General features: G+C 40.6%; 2 protein-coding genes across 8 annotated transcripts in view; one reads left to right on the forward strand and one right to left on the reverse strand.

Moving 5' to 3' along the window:
• The window catches only part of LOC111267709 (putative serine/threonine-protein kinase DDB_G0277449), a 4513-nt gene extending 2886 nt beyond the window's left edge, over window positions 1-1627 (reverse strand). The window contains exons 1-2 of one of the 2 annotated variants that reach the window (XM_022846129.2): window positions 1491-1627; window positions 259-310 (exon numbers count right to left, since the gene is read on the reverse strand). In XM_022846129.2, the coding sequence (XP_022701864.1) occupies window positions 259-310; window positions 1491-1563 (125 nt within the window). In that variant the 5' untranslated portion in view covers window positions 1564-1627. Of the gene's footprint in view, window positions 1-132; window positions 311-1490 lie in introns of both variants that reach the window. The other variant, XM_022846130.2, reaches the window with a different exon arrangement.
• Window positions 1628-6742: 5115 nt separating this feature from the next.
• Window positions 6743-22586, forward strand: part of LOC111267708 (uncharacterized) — a 28827-nt gene continuing 12983 nt past the window's right edge. For 5 of the 6 annotated variants that reach the window (XR_015313929.1, XR_015313930.1, XM_022846127.2 and 2 more), the window contains exons 1-3: window positions 6743-7554; window positions 12069-12301; window positions 21710-22151. Coding sequence is in view for 4 of the 6 variants with exons in the window: in XM_022846127.2 (XP_022701862.1) it covers window positions 7414-7554; window positions 12069-12301; window positions 21710-22151 (816 nt within the window). In the remaining 2 variants the exon portion in view is untranslated. The remainder of the gene's footprint in view (window positions 7555-12068; window positions 12302-21709; window positions 22152-22586) is intronic. The other variant, XM_022846126.2, reaches the window with a different exon arrangement.

Here is a 22586-nt window from a genome sequence, read left to right on the forward strand (position 1 = left end):
CCGAGTGCAATTTTCCTGGCAGGCCGAAATCGACGTTAGGCAGAAATAAAATGTGTGAAATGCATATATTATATATAAGTACACAAGAATATAATGTCAATAGATCGATTATGTATGATCATATATATTTACATTAATTAGATAATGAAATATCTGTCATTCACTTGTATCATGCTGGCACAAGCCTCCCCTGTACACGTACGGGCTGCTGCGGGTAGTGCCAACATCCCTGCGACTATAGCGAAGAACTTGGCTTACTCTGATCGATTTTGCTTGACGTCGGGGTAGATATTACTGAAACGGCTCCGTACTGAAATCAGAAGAATATCGAAACACTGAGCTTATTTCGTTCCTACTTAATTAGGCTTAATTAAATAGGCTTAACAAAAGTGCACATTTAAAATTCTGCATTTATTTATTAAGATCGCAACGTTAGCTATTACACACACACATTGAATAACTGAATTTTTTTTGCGCGGTGCTTTACTCACAAGCCGATGCGCTCACAACAGGTGGTAGGGACTATCAGTTATAGTCAGACACGTTACTCATTCCGTTACGGAGCCACAAATCAATGTGAAAGATTCTAGAACTTGCTATGAAAGAACTATATTTTCAAATACAGCCACTCAATTTATTGTTTGAATAACAGGTTCTTAACAACGTCTAAAGGCAGTTCGTAAACTAAACTTCTCAAACGCTAGACCTTTACTATGATTGGACAATTAATATAAACGGCCGTATATTTGTTGTAGTATTTTTATTTCGAAACATGTTTTATCTATTTTCTAACGTTAAAAATTGGTGTAACTTGAAAAATGTAGGGCGAACAAGTAGGCGACGAATGTTTAGACCAGCGTTTCCCAGTTATTCTCTGGCGGTCACGCGTTTGCCGACAATTGACGTTTTAAGCAACCCAGGGAGCGCCACGCCATAGCTTATGTCACAGCGCAAACATATTTCGTTTATTAAGATCAGAGTGTTTTAGAGGGGATGTAATTCAACTATATTTCTACCTAATTTACCATAATCAGTTAAGATTCGACATTAAATTTCGCCATGAACATTCTATCCTACTCTACCAGAGATTATTCACTCCACCAAAGCAAAGGCAGGGGAACGAGAAACATTTTGCGGCCTCTGACGCATCCAGTTAGCGCACTAACGAGGAATCCAGTTTCCAATATGTACCGACGATTAGCTATATATTTATAGCAGGTCAGTTGAGCTGTTCATGCGGCTCCAAGATGATGTCTTGTTCGCATTGTCACCTCAACAAACTTCCCGCCAATTAGACGCTCTCTTAGTGCAACTCTCCCCTCCTCTCTCTCTCTCTCCCTCCCTTCCTCTCTCTCTCTCTCTGCCTCCCTCCCTCTGTTTCGCTCCAGGCGAGAGCATCATTCAGGTTTTCTTATTTAATCCGTGTGTAAGCATTAGTTAGTTTCCGATATCGGTCTGGAAGAAGACGAGAAATAGAAGTGTGGCCTTACCTCCGGCGGCGTCCTTGGCTTTTCGAACCGCTTCAAATAGTAACAATTTTGTAGACTCTTTTAGAAGCGTCATGTCAGTGGAGTTGTTGTCTCGTTAAGATTTTCGTTGTCACATACAAGTAGCGTTCGACTTAATGTTTTCGTGCCGATAACAACACTTAGAAAAACGCTACCGCTGTCAGTGACAGGTAGGATATGTATTTCTCTAGTTGTAGGCTGGTTGGTGGCGTTCTCTACGAGCGCTTGGCACTATGGCTGATGTCGATATGCACGAATGATGGTGAGGTCATCAATGAAGAACCGGTACAAAGATAGCATAGCAATGTAACTGTAATGATTATCCTTACTTAGTATCTTCGAAATTGACTACTGTTGTCCAATTTTGAAGAAGACTTGAACCAACAAAATTAGAGATTCCAACGCAAAAATCTTATTTTTAATTAGGCCGCTGCTTGTTAGGTATTAACTTTAGTTGGACCGCTAACTATAACATTACTTTTCCTTATTTGATTCTGTATGGCGCGCGAACAACGTGCAACTATCCACTGTTTTTTTAATGATGATTAAATAGACAAAATGAATTAGAGTGAGCGTGCAGTTGTTAGTGGCGGCACATGGCGACTATACGATTTGAGAGCTGGATGAGAGATTCGAACTCCGGTGACCTAAATGCATGGTGCTGGAAACATGTCAGGTTTACACTAAGCCTATGTATTTTTTTTTTTTTTTTTTGATATACAGCCCATGCCGAGACGAGCACAAAGTTATATCTAGCTATTTCAAAGAACAAGCGAAAAATCAATTTTCGGCACTATAGCAAACTACTACAGGAAAGGAGCGTGGGCAAGCCGAATCTAAATATCTATGGTGCAGTTATTTTTTGTAAGGGCTGCAACCGCCCAGCATCGATAGGCAACAATGCCTGCGAAGCAATAGGAACAACCAAACCGTAGGCGTTATTAGATGCAGTATATACTTCTAAAAATGATTTTTTTTTGTTTTTATATGAGACGGTTTCCTATGTACATTAATACAACACTGGTTCTTTGTTCTGCAAGCAGTTCTTAAGACCCACATCTTATGGCGGAGGTTTCTCAGCTGTTCAATAGCCTTCAATAGCTAAAAATATCAAACCTTTCAAGATTAACATTATTCGATTATTTGACATCAGGCCCTCAGCGCTTGTATCTCAACTGAAAGCCTTCTGGGGAAGGGTTCTGTGAACCAGGCTTCAAACCGAAAGTTCAACAAACAGTCCTTCGCGGCTAATTGCCAGTGTTCTCTTTATTCAGTTAGATGGGTTTAGCCGTACCTGAGTTCGAGAGATAAAAAAAATTCTACCTTCGTCAAGCAGGTAGGCTCGAAATGTTAATTAATTTGCACGTTAAATTCATTAGTATTATTAAAATTAAGTAGGCTCAAAAATAATTACATTTACTATACTTATAAATACGTTTTCGCTTTATCTGGATGTATGATTTCCTTTATTTGGCCATTTATGGTTCATCTTTATAGTAACTTAGTTTGTTATTTTCTATTGGCTGGAAAAAAAGATCGCGCGCTTCAAAGATGCTTATTCTTATTACCTGCTATAACTTATTATTCATTTTTGCTACACAGTTTAAAAGGGTTCCGTTTACTCTATCAGCGTGCTATAACGGTACAGCGTTTTGGACGCACCTCGAGCTCCTCAAACGTGGATGTTCTAGGTGAAAAGAAATGATTTAGTAAAGATGTCTACTAAAACGTAATTGGAACAATTTGCCTTTCGTACAGTAAACTCGTCAAAAATGGTTTAAGCTTAAAAGTGGTATCTGCTACCCAACTAATACCCAGTAGATTAAGTAAGAAGTTAACCGTCTGAGTCTGATGAAAATCATTTGAAAAAACTTCCGAGAAAAGTTGGCCGACAGACAATAAAACCGAGGCTGAAGCTGTACCATCTACATTAACTCTTTAAATCCAACAAGGAATTACGGATTAATGCTGCATTTCAACAACAGTATCGAACGCTACGCGGCCACAAAGACCGATTTTTGCGCAAAAGGTCAGCGGTGGTAAGGAGTAGCGTCTGTACGCCAACATGAACCAGAGGTTGGAATCACTGGAATTAGACGTACATTTACAGGGATAAAAATGTGATGTTTTCCATGTATTAAGCGAGGACTTCCTTTTTTTTCTATATATATATATATATATATATGCGTGTGTGTGTGTGTCTATATACATATAGTTGAAATAGGTAGGTCTTACAAGGCGTTAGCTTCGTTAGAATCGCTCAAAGCACTGAAATGTTTTGTGCGCGCTCATAAATAAAAAAAATGAATTGAACGCCTTATGCACAAAGCACCGTTAGACGGTGCATGCGTGTACCAATTATCACATGAGCACATAAATACTTCCCTTAAGCCCCTCGCGATCACCTAACACCCTACAAACATTCCATTAAGATTATGCAATAAAGGAAGCATTCACTGCCAAAATTCAGAGCTTGTACATCTGAATGTTAGTCTACCAATTGACATAAAGCCGCTCAATGGGCGGATAGCAACAAAAGGGAGACAAGGTTTGTCGGCACCACTACCCCCGGATGATACACAAATTTTGACGATACAACCTCGATGCTTATTATCTGCTTAGTACGTTCGTTTCAGTTGCCATTTCCAAAAGACGTGCATGTTAGCGTTTCGGTCTCCTATCTCCATCTGTATAATCGTTTTCCTGATCAGTGGTTTCCACCAGTGTAAATTTGAGGACTGCGCTAATTCAAACATCGGATCTCATTCAATGTAGATGAAGGTCATCGCACTATCTATATGCTGTGTGTTGAAGGACGTTGATCAGCCGATCTGGCCGCAAGGGCTCCCGAAGGCAAGTCATCTCGAGTTCGACTGCTGCGCAATTCGAGGGGCCATGAAACGTGACTTTGGCCGTTTGAGCCCTATAACGGCACTGGCGGCAGCAGCAGTAGTAATATTTCTAGCTATTTCTGCTACCAGTCCAATAGGCACCAATATGAAATGATCACAAAATGCCGACATTAGCAGCACGCGAGATATTACGCTTGCGCTTAGCCATTTTGACTGAGGATAGAAATAGACTATCTCTGCTTCGGCAAATTTTCGTCTTTCCTCCTTACGTCTCATTCATAATCAATGTTTGAGATAACATAGATCGTAGCCCGTTGTCATCGTTCATATGTTTAATGGGTTCTCTTTGAAGGGCATTCTTTCGAAAAGCGTATTTTTTTCGTATATCGAAAAATACCGCTTATTTGAAGAAGTAAGTTTACGCTTACTAGTGTGTTCTAGCAAGCAAACGTGGAACTACTTCTCTTTATAACAGACTACAATTTTTCAATTAGCTGCTATATTAAATTAGAATGTTATGAGAAAGGGTTATGCAAAGAGCTAATCAAGTATAGCGGATTTCTTATAAGCTGTACAAAAAAAAAAAAACAAATGATTAAGAAGGTGCAGTATTGGTAAATAAAATTCCCATGTTACAGCCAGTTTGGTTAAGTTACGTAAAGCGAACGAACTTATTTATCCGTCTAGTTCTTGAAATCTTCCTGAGAAGCCATTCCTTAAACGATTTCAATCAAAACCTGAATGTTTCCAAAGCCTCTCGTGCACAACTGACCTGAGTTGATCTATGTAAATGAAAAATCAATCGTCTAGCAATATTATTGATATTTTTGACAATGAAGGCCACCTGCCAAATCAGCTGAATGTTTTTATGCGAGCACGACGTATTTCAACCAGGCGTTCAACAGATAACACTTGTCATAAATTTACTTATAGAGGCTAGATTGGTATTTATTTTGGGCATATTTGATATTTTTTATTTATCTAAAATTCTTTGCTGCCAAAGATCTTGTCCAACTTGAACAAAATGCTCTGATGGAATGTTTTATATAGTCATAGGTACGAGGTGTATATATATACATATATATATATATATATAGAGACTGACTGAAATCCAATTTTGTGCTCGTCTCTCACATTCATCAAAACGGACGGTGCAGATGCCACGGGAATTTCACCGCTGTAGAATTTAAATACGAGAAACCCATAAATGATGAGTCATTGTGCGAAGGACCGAAGCTTGCCCCGGTTAAAATTGGCTTCATTGATGTATTTTTTTCATTTACTTACGTATATCTGCGCAGTGTACTGGTATGACACAACTGTATTAATAGTTCATGCCATTTGAGCATCTACAGAGTTTCACTCACTGCGACAAAGCTTAATAATGGTCGATTCCAGTCGTAACGCTGCCCATTTAGAAGCTTAAATAGAGAAAAAGATTCGTTAGCTGATTCGGTTGTTGGACTTCTACTTCAGACGCTCCGAGTTTGTGGAGCACCTCGGCCGCCGGCCTACGTTGGACAGCGCAAGGATACTAGCCTCAGGCAACGTGGCGTAGAAGGTGTTCTGTAAAGAAACAGGGTGTTTTAGTTTGATTGCTTCTCACCGTTCCTACCAGTCTCCGTGTCGCCACCATGAACGAGAAAATCTATTTACAGCGAATGCAGTTATCTAAAGAGGGTAGCCGAACGGTCACTCGTTCTTTCCGTCGAGTCGAAAGGCTGGAAAACGAGCGGAACAGAAACGATTCAAGGATTCGACTTCCCTATCATGGACTTTTGATGGTGCGTCGTATTGCCATACATAAAAGAGCACAACACTCTAGGCTAGCGGAACAGTTAGAATAGCGCCAGTAGTTGCATCTGGTTCACCATCATCGACATATAGTTGCTTGCAGGAATGGCGAACGTAATAAAGGCTGTGTCAAGTGTGTAGTCTGGGAGTTACAGCTGTGGTCGACATTGACGTGCGCTTTTGCGTGGCGAGCGCCGCCTGATAGTGCTCGTGCGATAGTTACTCGTGACTGTGTCTTCTTGAAGGCAAGTTGAGTGCAGGTGGAAGACGAAACGCATACGGCTACCTCTATATCTAACAATATGTTTTCTATAACGTATGACCCATCTTGCTTCATTTGCTCAATTACGAAGTGAGGCCAACGAACATAGAGACCGAGTGGATGAAGGACAGCGAGAGAGAAAGAGGAGACGCGAAGAGAGAGAACCGTAGGTGTCCGCTAGCGTGTACAGTGGACGGGTGTGCACCATACGACTTAACAAGAACTACAGGAGATCCAAAGGAGAGGGACAGCATCATCGCCCTTTCTCACTGATTTGGCCATGCAGCTCGCGTTGGGTGCCCGCCACAGGGTTGCAGGTCAGACATTTAACAAGTTCGAGAGGCACACGACATCTGTCCGAGCATGCTACGTGTTTCAGCTAGCTACCGGATCATATGCTTAATGATGCTGGTATCGGCCTGAAGGTTGCGTTGAGCTATTGACTTCGGACTAGCACTACCGCTGACTAACTACCTAGGCGTCTCTAACGCTGCTACTAGGAGAAACATGTAATGAAGTACTGTGCTCCCCACTGCTTGCCGATTGAAGCTCACACGGGACCCCATGGCGTGTCACTATGGCCGCAATACCAGCCGGTCTGGCTGAGTGCATGACATTGCAATTTTCTGCAATGCACCAAAATTTCAACCTTCTCATGGAAGGCTTCCCAGTGAGGACCAAATACGGACCCATTTTCATTTATATTTGTGTCTTTTAAAAGAACTCCGGATTCGCTTTTGCTCGCTCAGCAATTTTTATAATACTACTACTACCAGCAATGACGTTCCTAATGTACAGATAGCAGTAAAAGTTTGTATACCGACGTGCACCTTTGGTAAGGACGACGATTGGCGTTTCTCAAGACGCCCAAGTGCTGTGTCAAAGACCTCCTGATTTTGAAGACGTAGCCCTTAACGATAGGAGGTGACGACGAGTTGTGCATGTACGTGCTTGGCCGTCGTTCTGTCTCATGTTGTGCTGAGTGGATCTTGCGAGGATGGGCTGTGGGGCGAGTAAGGTTCAACCAAAGGGGGAGCCGCCGAGGGTGACAGCAGATTGGAACCCCGGCACAGGCGATCGGCCTTTTACGCTCGGACAGACTAAGCCCAGTGCCATCATGTGCAACGCCGAAACCCAGGTATGCCAAAACAGATTATAGCTTCGAACAAATAGAACTATACTCATATATAGCATATCCGTTGCGATCTGTTATAACCTTTGGCGAATACCTGGAACCCCCAAGTATTAGCTGGTACTCGATTGAGCTAGCCGTTTTGGATAGAGATATTGGATTTACAATACGCCGAAAGGAACTCTTCGGAAGTTGGGAATGAAGACGTACGCAACGTTTTCTGCCATTAGACAAACTTGCTGGATAGAGATTTGATTAAGTATGGGTCAACATTGAGCTCGTACCGGCTGGTGCCGACTTCTAATTAGAGGCACAAAGCTTGAAACAAGTGCGCGTTCGTTCGCTTGCTGTTCACTAGCATTATCTTATATACACCATATGTTGAAAAGCCCAACTTAGTTTAATAATCCTCTTAGAGTCGCTCGGCAAAAGGAGAAGCTTTACTACTTCGCATCTACGATCCAACATTATGTCCGCAAAATAAGAAGCATGCTTATTTATGCACTGGTACATTGCTATATACAGCTGCGGATCGCTAGATCGCTACTAGTAGATGTGAAAGAAGCATAGTACAGAATGTCTATAGGAACTTGTCATAAACGTTTTTGTCGTATAGATGCTGAATTTGAAACCGTTTGCTATAGGGAACACTGAATTGAATCAATTTCCTCCGACCGGGTCAATGATCAAGTCGGCACTACTCTTATGTTCTTTGTTGTAAACACAGTTTTTCTCCTAGGGGTTAATGTATCTACAACAAGTTGCCCGACTACATGGCTAATATTGTGGGCGTCATGAAACAGGACCATAGTAAGGTAGCTCGGGGTGAAGGTTTGAAGTGAAAGGGAAATAAGTAACTTTGGAGGTTGTATGACAGATGGCACCGGATACTTTCTTATTCGGTCAATTCTTTTAATTTTTGGGGTAGGCAGCAGCAAATAGAACGAGAAAAACCATGAACATACGTATTCTGCTTTTAAGCGGCCTTCGTTCCCAGCAAGCAGTTAGGCTTGACGTAAAGCCTGCAGCTTGTAGCGAGCACAATGTTTATAACGAATTTAGAACGTCTACAGGAAACAGGTCTCACTCCATTAACATAAATGCATTTTCCCATTCACAAAACAATCGTCTATTTGAATGTGATCACATGATCAAAGCGAGTTGTCACTGTGTGTAACCTAAGAGAGGTTACTGTATTATTGTTATTATTAAAAAAAAATTGTTAATCTAACCTAGAAACCATAGATTGTTTAATGAGTCGGCAAAGCCCGTAAACTATTGGCCCGTTTAGGATTCTAATTCAAGCTCAACAAGTTAGTAGTAGAAACGCGCAGTTTCCTATAACAAAGTAAATTATTACACAAATTGAATTTTCCGTTTAGATCTAATTTCATTAGTCGAGTACAAACGTATGGCCGAAGATTAGAGGAACAACGGAAGTTAGTACAGCCCCTTTATTTCTAGCTAACCCTAGATCTAAACTTTACAAAAGCAAAAATAAACACACATAGCAGGTGCCACAAGGTAACACACAGAATCATAACCAAAGTTACCAACGTAAGTAAGTGTTATTTGGTTTAGTTCGATTGATCTATGATTTTTCATACCAAAGCAAAGTTACCTTAACTACGAAACGTTTAGTGAAATAAAAGGCATTCGGCGATATCTTCCAAAATCAAAAAAAAAAATGCTCACATATGTGACAGCTGATTACACGTTTGCATGGAAATACCTCTACCCATTGTTGATACTAGAATCCAATTACGCAACAGTGGCGTAGGCTTTCAACCGTATAAGCTTTCAACTGAACTAGATTTATCTTTGCCGCTTTTGCGTTAAAACAGAATAATTTCGAATATCATATACCAAATTCGGAAAAATACGCCAGACTGTCACTTTTGTTTTGCTTTTTCGTTATCGAAACTGCCGTTCCGTTAGGAGCAGGCAGATTGTGAGTTCGATCATCATATACAGAAGAGTGTGACTACTAAACCTTATCACGGGACCACTGGACGCCGAGCAGAGGCCATGACGCGCCATAAATCAAGACTGAATCCACGTCACAAGCTACTCTCCGACATCCGACCTTGATCAGGCTTTCTGACGATACATTGCTTATTTTGCTACTTTCGAGCTGGCTAGTGGCTTCCTTCATGTATTACGGCCCTTGTTAACACTGGACTCCTATACCGTATTAAAGGTATAATTGATGTGTGCCATCATTGCCCTTCTTGTCTCAAAGCAAGTAGCCAGGAGCTTTCTGAATATTCAAGGGCACCTGCGAGATTTTCCTATTCGAGTTATCTCTTTTCGGCGTTCGCTCATTCGCGGTTCGCTTCCACCCTATGCACAGTTCCGACGAAAGCATCGAATAGAGAATAGGACATTTATTATTTTGAGTATTAGGTAACATCCCGCATGAGCGCTTGCGTTCGCCCGGGCGCAATACTAACATTGAAATGTCGTTGAAATGAAAGCGACTGTCTTCTGACGTATCGCCTGTACGTTTAACGACGGTGAGATTCGCTGAACTCACTCACTCACTCACTGGCCTATTTGCCAGCCGTATTTCCTATAGCTTACTTCTTCCTCTGTCCCTTATATTTTGCTCCACCCGCTTTATGATGGTACAATAAGTAAACTCACTGGGAAATAAGTTTAGCCATTTCAATACGTTATTTTATGCATTGAGGACGATTGTAATTTTCGTCATTGGACAATGCAGCGTTGGCAATCAGTGTGAAATATAAGGAAAATATGAGCTTAAAAAAGACCATCATATATTTTTTCTATTTCTGTTGAGAATTTAAGCTTCGAATCCCTATCTCACGTAGAGGCTTTCTGATCGAACGGGACTAATAGTAGACTCTGATTAAAATTACGAATATTGAAGTTTGCTTCATACGGACTACAGGGTCAATTGTATTTGTATGAGACCTGCTAGCGGGCCTAAGCTGCATTTTGAGACTAAATTTACCCTATCTTGTTTTTGTGATTTCTGCGTAAGGTCCTAAACTTATACATGTTTATGCTCTTTTTATGCAATTTTCAGAGTGCGCAAAAGGGAGAGAGAATGGGAATTTTTTGAGACGCGTTGTCAGAACATCGTAAGCACTCAGAATATAAAAGTAAAAAACGAAAGAATTATTTTTGGCTCCCTAGTGTTTTTGTCCGTGTTCGTTTTTTTTAGAAGCAGCTAACTTCTGAAGCATATTTTCTCAAGATATTTGATGAAATTGGAAATGAGATAAGGAACATTGTGAAAATATACAAGGCTCAAAGGCCACAAAAAAGTCATGAGCCCCCCGCATCGCAGTGTGAATTCATGTCAAGATGTTACTTTTCAAGGTTAATTTTATAATTCATGTTTAGGATTTTTGGCCTTGGCTTATTCATACAAATTGTATGGTATTTATATATCATCTTATCGATTTTCTATTGCGTAGTGTCTAGTCTAGTCTAGTGACATCGGATGAGCTTCTTTTTTATGTCACTTGGCTGTAACGCCATTAGAAGATGGTTTACCCCAATGTGTGTTATATTCTGACACAATGTTGGGGTTTTAATTCGGTTTTACCAAATATTTTTATATCTAGATATTCTTGGTGACTAAAACGTACAAATTATTTTATGAATAAAACGGTCTATATATAAAAAATATATCTATAGTCTATATATAAAACTTTCTGGCTGTCATTTTTAAGTTGTTAAAAGTTATTTTACAAAGATAAATTTAGCTTCTTGTTGAACAAAACTTTCAATCCCATTTAAGGATATGCGAAGTAAGAGCTACCCTAGACCAAAAGTAACCTTTCTAAGCTTCACACAGTTTCCAGGGTTACTGGACAGCGTTCTCCTGTTTTGAGCAAGGATGTAATTTGGGAGCCGACGTTAGCAAGATGAACGTTGAGTCTGACGACGTGTCCCTTCTATAAGATCTTACTGTTCTCTTTTCTCCGTACAGGTGTGCATTCTGTATTAAAGTGCCGTGTACAAAAAGAAGAAGCCGTGTACGTACTCCCTTATAAGATATCCCCTAAATTAGCCTTTCTATCTGGACCTCTGTTATTAAGGTTTGACAAGACCCTTAATCGGTTGCCGTACAGAACGATGCATATTTCATGTTGTTAACAACAAAGATTCATTCTATATCAACTAGGGAATATAGCGTTTTTTTGTCGCTAAAATGCCGGTACGATGATGATAAGAGGTTTTCAAGTCAGCAAGTATATACTTTTGTGAATACTTCAGTTTTCTCTGCAGATGGCTTGAGGGTGAGTGCTGTGATAAGCAGATAGATACATGTCCTACTTTTTCTTCATTATTTTAGATACATGGACGTTTTGCGGCAGTATATGTGTACAGTTGTGTCAAGTGTGGGCCCATTTTACCAATAAATTACTAGGGAAGCATCGAATTATCGTTCTCAGCGTAAAAAATGTCGATAAATAGGAAAACATTGAAACATCATGAGATCGTTAACGTCAGTGATTTATATCTTCCGTTGGTCCGGTTTCCAGGCAGCGATACGGGACGTACAAGATCGATGCGTTCAAGCAGATTATCCGGGTTCGTGCTCTTCCGAAGAAGATCTCGTTGAGATAATGTGGTGCAGTGAAGACGACTGGCAACCTTACAGTCATTGGCATTGGGTAGAGGAAATCGTTACCACCACTCACCTTCATCTTAAGGATATCGGAATCATTGACGCCGCTGTACAGACCCTTCGACAGGATCACCATGCGACAAATCGGTGAGTGATTTCTGTTCTATTCAAAATTTTTCACAATTCCAAATAACGGTTTGAAAAATTAATTGTAAGACCTCAGACATGCGACGTTCACCAGCAGTGCGATAATTCCCCGTAATTTTTTTAATTTAACTGCTTATTTCAAAGCCGGGTCCTTCTGCCATTTCAGCTGGACTAGATCTTTGTTGTAGTTCAATATGCGGTATTATCGGTCGCCCTTACAAACAATAAATAAATCCGAATTTCAAGAAAAATGCAAATGAATGATTTTCTTTAATTGCATTTCGTTCTTCGAGACAGGTTAAGCTTAGATAAATTGAAGGCCATCAGATAAACAAAAAATAAGATTTCAATTGCTTCTGGAGAGTGAAATAGGCCTATCGATGCTGATTTAGCATACAGCTTTCCAAAGCAAATATCGAAAGACTTTTAGGGCAAACGTTTTTGCCACACGTTCGCTTCCTCGTCGCTTTAAAAAAGCCCCGTGTTTAAATTAAATGTTAATTACCAATGGCGTTTCACGCTTCCTTCCCAAAAGTTTTAACAACTAGTGTTGGTGGTCATTTATCCGATTCGTAAATCGATTCTGCAATTAGGATCGAGTGTGAAGAAGCTGCGTCTCAGATTGCAGTCTCGGGGCAGCGTATAGGTTCTCGTTCAGATAGCAGAGGGGGTGGGGAGGAAGCCGCTCTACAGATATTATAACTCATCTATGCACGTATATAATTAGATCTATGTATTGTTTTATGAAAGAGGCTAATCAGAGAATAGAGGAACGTGTAAATCTATAGTATTAACATATCATCTAGCAGGATACCGTTTTCCAATTCTTCTAGTCCTATCGAACCCTTTATTATTGCAGGACAAGTAGCTATAAGTACAGGCGTGCAGGACTGTTCTCTGTAATATGTTATTTTTTCAACTCTTTGCAGTAACGATATTGTCTACGGCACGATATAGAGGCCAATTTGAAGTATATTACGAATAAGATGAAGTAGCATCCTTCAACGATTAGTATGTCTCTAACGTCATCTTCAGGAGTTCTACCTAGTCCGCTTTGTAGTGAATTTGCTCACCATTAATTTTCAATTGCTCTCTCAAATATCCCTGTCCGCCTTGATACGGCGGCGGTCAGAATGAGGCTCACGCGGACCTATTTCAAGTTTCTATCTCATAACTTGATTTTTCTTGGAGAAATCACTCTCAGAGTTTATTAGTGTGATCGGGCGGCTATAGGTGCGGCTCCTGCACGCAGGAGAGTTCGCGAGTTCCTATTCAAATGACACATAGCAGAGTCGCCACAAGGATATGATAATCCGATTACTGCATGATAGTAATAACAGTAATAATAATGTAAGTGAAAGGCCACATCGCGTTACGGGACCCTTGCTGCCTTCGGTGCCCCCATTATACTGCTTTGGTGGATAATTAGAGGTTTATAATTCGAGATTAGTACATGAACGCTTCACCCACAGTCCTTTGATCCGTCATTAGCGTTATAATTTGTCGAACAAGACGGCATTTCGAGTCACCTGAGTGATTCCTAGCTAAGTATAATTAGATCGAAGTTTGTCTGTCTGCCGATAGTCAGCATGCGATTCGAAGATCGCTAAATGCCAAACGCTTATAAGAGCCAATTTATAAAAAAAATATCTTCAAGCAAAGTTGGCATCCGTTGTTATTAAGTGACGTCGTATAGTTCTACAATAGCCGACCCGAATAAAAGTCCTAAGTAAGAAACGATAATTGGCTCCTGCTTGCCTTTGTTGACCATCTGCTCGCCCAGAATCATAGTTGTACAGAGTTTACACACTTAGTTCTTGTTGTCAGATGATGCTTCCGGTGAGAAGGCCAATCCGATGTGTACAGGTTGACAGTTAAATATACATCGTTTGTCACTGTACCCGGATATAATTATGGGTAATAGAACATTTTGTTAGTTGCAATGATAACACATGGTACAGTTGTTGGAGTGTTCAAATGTAAATGAACTTTTTTTTTGTTATTCCATTTTGGCAATTGAAAATCTTCTGTTTCATTGACTGCGTTCAACAAAGGCTTCAGTAATAGCTCGGATATTGTTAACTCTGCACACCACTGTAATGTGTACAGGTAAAGATCTACTAATAGTTGTCACTTATCAGCGCAAAAGTTGGAATAGTTAGCATTTCGTAAGATTCTGTTATTGAAGTAAGCAGTACAACACACGATAGAACCTGGCACTATGTTCTATCGAGGCAGGTATGTACGCACAGCAAATAGCATGGTTGGAAAATTTCCCCGGTTTCTCTGATCTGATAAAATCCAAAATTGGACGATACAACCTTGAAATATCTCGAACGGCCTTTCCAAGGTGCAGGCCACCGACCTCATTGGTATTCTTCAGCGGAACGAAAAGCAACTCGGCTCGGTCCGCCAGGCGGCGTGTTGGCAGTCAACTCCAATGTCCGGTTCGCTATCGCTGTCGCGCGCCGGGCCATTACCGCGGCATACAAGGCTCGATGTCGCCGTTGGCATTCACTCATCCACCAACTGCGTACATACGTACTTGTACAATATTTCCTAAGTTCGAGAGTGAGTTGGTAGGCACCGGTATTTTCGTGACGGAACAAGCGTTGGGTTGACGTCTACCATTTTGTACGGAGCATGCTACGCTATACTCCAATATCTTACTGGATACAATAAGTTAACTTGTTATTGACTGTTTTTAAGCTAGCATTGAGGACAGCATTTTTTTTGTATTTCGATATTATAGTATAAATGAAAGATAGTCATCTCGATCGATGCTCTTCTGAATTCCCTAACTGCAGGATTTCTGGTTGGAAAGTTCTGACAGGCGATCTTTGCATCGCTTCGTTCGAACTAAAGCAGTACCATTAAGGGTGTCCTGCAGAGACCGAAATAGCTGATAGTCTGAAAAGGCAAAATGAAGATTCGAATCGATCGTTCGCAGCGATGTCTCGTAATGCACAGTTTCTTGTCACTGGCACAACTTCAATGGCCGCAGGCTGTGGGGCACATCGTGTTTTCTCCATTAGCATACTACTGTCATGTGTGATAGACGTTCCATCAGTCGTGACCTATTACTTCAGTGGTTTACTTTCATTGCGTTCTTGCGGAGCTTTGTAAATAAAAATACGATCGAATGAATTTTCCTACGACGATGTGTCCAGCACTCAAACACCGAGCTTTTCCTGTTCTAGCAGCCTCCTTCAAATGGCTTAGAACCATTTAGAGGTGAATGTTTAATTCCTTGTTCATATTGGTCTTACTATATCTATACATGCACATGCACGGATATATATATATATGTAGGTAAGCCGAAAAAGTGTTAACCGTTTTTTTAGTTAGATCGGGTTGGGTTGCTATTGGTATCATTCGTAAGCCGAGATACCCGCATTAAGTATAACCCTTTTTCCTCGCTCAAGCTAAAATCGTACGGCAGACAAAAGTCGTTTTCAACATTGATAACGTGCACTGCTACTCTGTCCAAAATGTATCGCTGACTTGCGGCGGCAAATCAAGGATCTGTTTGAGTACGCAGCCATACATCTCCTATAGAACTGACGAGTGGCCAATGAAACAGCTAGACTCTGATTGGACCATACACCATAAACCATAAAGGCTTCCTTGTCCCTCTAGTCACCAGTAAATGATATAACCTATACGGTATACTTTACTTGCTACTTGTAGTTTGTTGTTAAATAAAGCCTGGATACGATTGGAAGAAGCTTGCTTTGCTTTACTAACCCGTTATGAGCAATGTTTCAGTTCGAGTTCGTATTCCAAGATTGATGTCGTTGGTGGTCAAACTTAACGCTTCTGGCATCTTTTTGTTCGCCTTCCATCTAAATCAACAAGTTGCTCAAATAGCTTGGGCTATTTGGGCAACCTACAGCGAGTAGGTAGTTAAGTTCGTCTTGCATCTTACTTGAGAAAAGGTACCTTGCTCCCGCTGATTTTAAGGATAGTTCGTTACAGCACCCTCAAAAGAGGTAAAGATGCCTATTAGACAAATCAAAAAAGTTTTCTTGCTAACATTTTTGTGCGTACTCTGTGTAGTGACTCCATTCCTAGAGTACAAAACCTGCTTAAACGTCGATTATCACGTTACTCTGGTTGTTTAGGTCGCGAATGCTACTTTAGTATATTTTTTATTTTGTAAGTAAGCAAGTTTTTTTGAAATGCTTTAGTGCTACCCGTATATATATGTCTGTGTCCGGAGTGTGCCGGCGAGTGTGGAGTTCTGCCCAGAAATATAGACCTTATTCCGCCATTACCCATTAATTACTAATGACACTCTTATACGTCACGCCAACAATCCGGCTCTTGAATTAGTAGTACTATAGACTGTTAGGTCATTAGGTCAAGGTTGATTGGGTTTTTCACCGCGTCAAATGGGCCATCCCCTAAGCGGGGGTCTAACAGCTGTCTTCCCACTTACCTCGGAAACTTAACCTTTGGGCGTCATCTGTTTTTCTTATTCTGGCGAGCCCAGTTTTGATGAAACTTCTTTTTTTCATCATAAGCTCCATGGTAAGTCTACTTCCTTTATTTCTTATTCTTATCTCCTTATATTATCATCTGTGAGAACAGCTACAAGGCCAGAATTGGTGTCGTTGCTTCTTGTGTGTCGCATAGCAGTGGACCAGTCTTCAGATCTTAATATGCAGGAGCCCAATAAGACTGCCTATCTAATATAAGTGGCTCTGTAAGGGGTGATGTCTTTGCAAAACGACTTCTTTTTCGTTAGGTTTTGGCTTGCAGACTATCTTGTCCACACAGGTGCCCACAGGGAGCCATGGGCCTCGCCACTGCAACAAAGAGCCTTCGCTTACCTCCCAAACCTTTTTTGCCTTCGTAACCAACTAACGTACGTGTGGCTATGTTTTTTTTCCCCCCAGTTAAGAGGACCGCCTCTGACTGGGTCGGTGGTAGCTCATGTCCGGCATCTTTAGACCATGGTACTGTTTTGATGAACGCATCGTTTGTGCGTTCGTATAGTTCTTCCAAAGAGCAAGCTGTGATTGCGATTGCCAAGTTTTTAGAGCTTCTTTTGCAAGGAATAATCGTAGGCGATCTTTCAGAAGAGAGACCCGAGTATGCTTGACTTTTTGGGTTGCTGGAGATGATCCTTATTAAATATTGTAGGATCTTCTATTTAATCATGGAGTTGAAGATCGTTTTCCAAGGTAGGCCGCTGAACGCATTTTTTACATTCAACATGACTGCAAGGAAGAGTTTCGTTAGGTGGTCCTTAGTCTTAATCACGCTTCAGTGTCTAACTTGTTCTGCTTGTCTTAAACGTGGTCAGTAGCCGCGAGACGTGATCTTACATAGTACGGAAACCGTACTGGTTCTCTGAGGGCAGACCAGTCTCTTGCGCGATATCTCGCAGTCTTATGTCGATGAGGTGCCTAAAACCTCTAACTAAAGCTCCCAGTAAACAGGTAAGCAGATATATATCGCTCTTTTCGGGGGGGGGGGGGACCACTTCTCCCATCTTTCATATTTGCGGAATTAATCGCTCTAACAATATCCTGTTAGCTATTCTTGCCATTAGTGTCTAGCATTTTTTTTTAATAGCACTTCGACTATCGCTAACGGAACTCCGCCTGGCTTAGGAATCTCGCCTGTGTTTATACGTTTACCAGCTGTCAGTACTTCCCTGAGAGTTACTGGAAGTACTGTATATTATGGGGTGAAGCCTTGTAACTGGCGCGGCTTATATAGTGGAGGCAATAACCTGTCTTTTCCCATTCTCTCCGAGTGAAGCAAAAGACTTCACGTGATTCTGTCTGCGTTATGAATGTGTGCCATGGCCAGGTCAATGCAACGTAAATCCCTTGGTCGCTCGAAGGTAAGCGTCGTGCCTTTGTTGATTGATTAAGTTGAGCACAACAAGCGAATCAGTAAGGATTTTGCCCTTTCGATCCACATGTGTTCAGCATCAGATGATCGGAGCTGCATTGAACAATCCCAATACAAAAACCGGAGTGTTTCCTGCCTTAATAGTCGTACCAATTATATAGTTCCTGATCATGTTTTCATTATTTTTACCTAAGGATTTTTTCTGCATCCAAGCAGTGCGTATGACTGTGATGGCAGTCTAATTGTTGGTTTTTAACTATTGTAGATTTTGCTGCCATGTCAAAGAAGGAGTTTTCATTCATTCATTCTTTCTTTCTAGGGCTTTTCTGCCTTTCGATCTCAGCGTATTTGGGTAACCTTTCTCGTCTTGTCGAGGCCTGTTTTGGTTCGATTTACCCCCCTGTCGGGCTTGTTGCTGTTGTAGTGTACGGGGCGATCTTCTCTTTCATTCTTTGTGATTATTTTTCCATTCACATCTGTTTGAGGAATTCAAGAGATTTGACCGAATTCCCTGCTTCGTTACAGTTGGAACATTTAGGGAACCCCTGAGTGAACTCCTCAAGTGTCTATCTTCACACTTCGGTCCTTAATAAGTGTGTTTATTTCAACATGACTGTTTCAATACCACAACTCCAGTGATATTAATAATAACATTGGTACTTATTTATTAATTTTATATGGGATTAGATTTTCATTGGCTCTAATGAAATGGATGAAACGACTAATAGCAATACTAGACTATACGTGGAAGCGTATACATGTATTGTAATAAATACGGAAATGTGGTGACCGCCCCGTAAAAGTGACTCATCTTCTTGGTTAATTTCGACTCGCATAAAACCTATGTTGCTTCTACATAGAACTCGACTGTCGAGTAGAGGGACGGGAACATGTTACTTACTTGAAACGTTGAATTTTCCCGTCTGATCTCCCGTGGTCCCAAATTAAATTTGATCATACTAGTAGAAGGCTCAGAGTAATGAAAATTCGTTTCAAATACTCGGTCACCGATACACAGCAAACTGATTCAGAGCTTCAGAATATAATGGATTACCAAGTATATCGCCAAAAAACGTTTTTTTTTGCGGAAAGAAGTATTTTCCTATAATGTATATTACCGAGGTAATGATTGCAAAAAAAAATTATATCACATAAATGTTTCCAGGCTGCAAGAAGTTATTATTGAATTTTTAGGACATGTATAGTGCAGAGATCGCACTGATCGTTGTCCTTCAATTCGTTCTATTCCCTTCCAAAACGCAGGTATAAGCCTTAATATCTTTAGGGGGAAATTCAGTGTTTTATATATTTTCGAAGAAATGGTTACCTAATGATGTAATTCCCAATTATAGGATCAATCGTACAAAGGATAGTCTTATTGTAATCAATTTAGCAGCATTTTTTGACTTGACGTTAAATTCTTCTTAACGTTTCTTCTCATTCTTTAACTTTTATTAAGTAATGTACGAACTTGCGTTACACGTGATCGGACCTCAATTAAGTACGGTAGTATGATAACGTGAGCTACTTATCGTCTTTTTAAAACGTGTTCTTTTCGCACGAACAACGGATGATCTTACATAGAATTGAGTACATTATAGTGTGAATCAGCTTTAAATATGGCATGATTTTTATGCGACTGCAACCAACAGAACAAAAGATGAAGCAAAAAAACACGAAATAATACCGGAAATTGTTTAGTCTTAAATATAAGAAGAATGGTTTTACCTTCAACCTTCCATCTTGCTAAATTCACATAACCATCGAGTTAATTATTTTTCTATATCGGGACGATTCCGCTCCTGACCCTAAAGTGGCTTGTCATTGACACAGAAACTATGGATGGTGATCATATCGGAGTGACAATGCCCTAACAGACATTGGTTGGCCTATGGCTCTGCTATAGAGTGGCGTACACGACGCCAGTTCTATCCTGCTCCCCTTAAAATGGGACATCTGAACGACAGTGAACAAAACCGTGGCGGTGTTGAGTGTCCGGCAGGTAAAGGTCACCACAATAACGCAAGGCTTTAGAAGGGATGGCCTTCATGTGTGTCGTGAAAAGCCAGGTCATGCCTCGTCGACCACGAGAACTAGCGTGCACAACCACCGTCACTTTTGCCCTATGCTAAAGCCCCTTCAAGCTTGTCGCTAGCATCTCAGTGCGGTGCTATATAGTTTTAGCGGCTTACGGACCGTCGCGGTGAGGAAGGCGCCGATGTGGTCAGACGTGCGGGCAGAACTCAGCAAGCGTGAGGAACGATTATCTCTGAATCAAGGGCAAGTTTTATCCAATCCTTGCTACCTGTCAATATGCCGTAGCAGATGGGAAATCGCGAGCAACGCTTGAGCTGAAGTATATGCGAGAGGAAAGCATTCAGGCATCTTGCGCTACAGCAAGCCAGATAATGTGGAACGACTACAGATTTCAAAGAGTACCTCATATATACTTTTAAAGAGAATTATGAATGCAAAGAACAAAAATTGCATAGGGTGCACAAAGAGAGCCCTTTGGAATTGATGTATATATGAAGCGATATATCAAAATTTTGGTAGAATGTCTGTGGATCCGAGGTTGAATTGTTTTAGGAGGAATAGTACGTGATTCTAAATTAGATCATCATAACTCGAAAAGGAATTATCAGGAAGCTACGTGCCATCACGTGTCCAAACAGGACATATGCGAAGGATTTATGGTTTGCTATTCGATGACAAATTTCATCTATTTGTGATAGGCTTATAGTCATAAGAAAAGTGCAGTTACATTTATACGGAAAGTTATAATATTGTAAGTAGACATGAGTAACTTTAACTGCGTTAATAAATACGCTATGCTACATCTGGGTTAATGGTAGGTCTGGCGATCATTTATATTATGGTTCGCTACGACATCGCCGCTATGTTATCTTTGTTGTTTATTTAGGCTTTGTAAATGATAAGTCTGAAAAAACTACTATAATTGTTTTAAGAGCTCATCATTACTCATAGTCAGAACAAGATCTGTTGGTTTTATCGAAATAAGAGGCTGCAAATCATCGTTGAAGTGTATTATAGTGTCTCCGATCCAACAAAAAAACATTAGATGTAATCTAATCACGATCTGTTTCCAAGCATCCATAGAACATAAATAAAACTTGTACCGATAATACTTGGAGATAATAAAAAAAAAAAACAGAAAAGCAACAAAGGTGCCCTACTAAATACGTGTTGCAAGTGCCGACAGCCTGTTGAACAGGCTTGTATTGAAGACCAAATAGGGCAAGTTTGTTGTTGCAAAAAGATAAAAATTGAAGGAAAAGAGTTACGCTGCGAGATTAGAGTGGAGCTCAACAAATATAGGTTTCAAGTCATACTGCGAATAGTCAAGTGTGGCACATAGATTAAGCAAAAATATAATTCGATCATGCTCAGGTAAAAATCAATTAGTATCTTTTGAACATGGGTGTAACATTCGTTCGAGTATTTTTTCAGTTAAAAAGACCGACTCTAAAATAGCGTTACATACACCTTTATGTTGCCTTCCTCTCTCTATTCCAACAGGCAAATTCAAACATTACTACACCGATGTGAGAAAACCGACATAGAGCCGTTCGGACAGCGTACGATTTCCGAGACTCTCCCATTATCTCAGAACGGATCACGAGCAGATCTACGAAAAGGAAGCCTTCAGTCGGCTAACCAAACAAAAAGCGAGATCGACAAAGCTATGCCTGTGCACAGCCTTGATGGCAATCTAAAAAACAATGGCGAAACGGGAACTGGGAAAGATGCTAGTAAAGGAGAAGGAAGAAATCGTTGTACCAGTAAGAAACAACAGCAACAGAATCAACTGGAGGAGCACCAGAAGGAACTGAACCGTGTAGAGTCCGCAGAACACGAGTTTTCCATTGAGGATGTCGTCGAGTCGCCCACTCCCCAAAAGTGTATGGTCGGTGAAAACGATACTAAGGCTCTGTCCGACCTCGAGGATTGGGTATGCGATGTATGTAGAATATTTAAGACCAATAACCATGAACGTTAACTGAAGACCTGTTTAGTAGAAGCTTTACCTGGCAGTACGCCACCACCACACTTAGGTGCAATTACTAATACTACACAAAGACAAGCAGATAGCTCAATTAGTAAGTTGTCCCTGTGAAAGGAACTACATACTAATTGAGACACTAATTTTAATTTTCGGTTCTTAAATTCCTCATATTTCGATTGAACTAAAATTCTGAGTTTGAGCTCAGTACTGGCCGCTAAATAGTGATTAATATGGCCGACCCGCAACGTAAAACGAAGTGTATCTTTACGTTCAATTTTGAACCTGGACCACGTCACATAAATTTATTAATCAAGCATGCTGCTACTGCATCATCACGGTTACTTATCGGTCTTGACATGATCGTGCTATCTGTAGCTTGGACGCCTGATC

Source organism: Varroa jacobsoni, unplaced genomic scaffold (assembly GCF_002532875.2).
Source record: "Varroa jacobsoni isolate VJ856 unplaced genomic scaffold, vjacob_1.0 scaffold_1213, whole genome shotgun sequence".
Classification (NCBI taxonomy): Eukaryota; Metazoa; Arthropoda; class Arachnida; order Mesostigmata; family Varroidae; genus Varroa; species Varroa jacobsoni.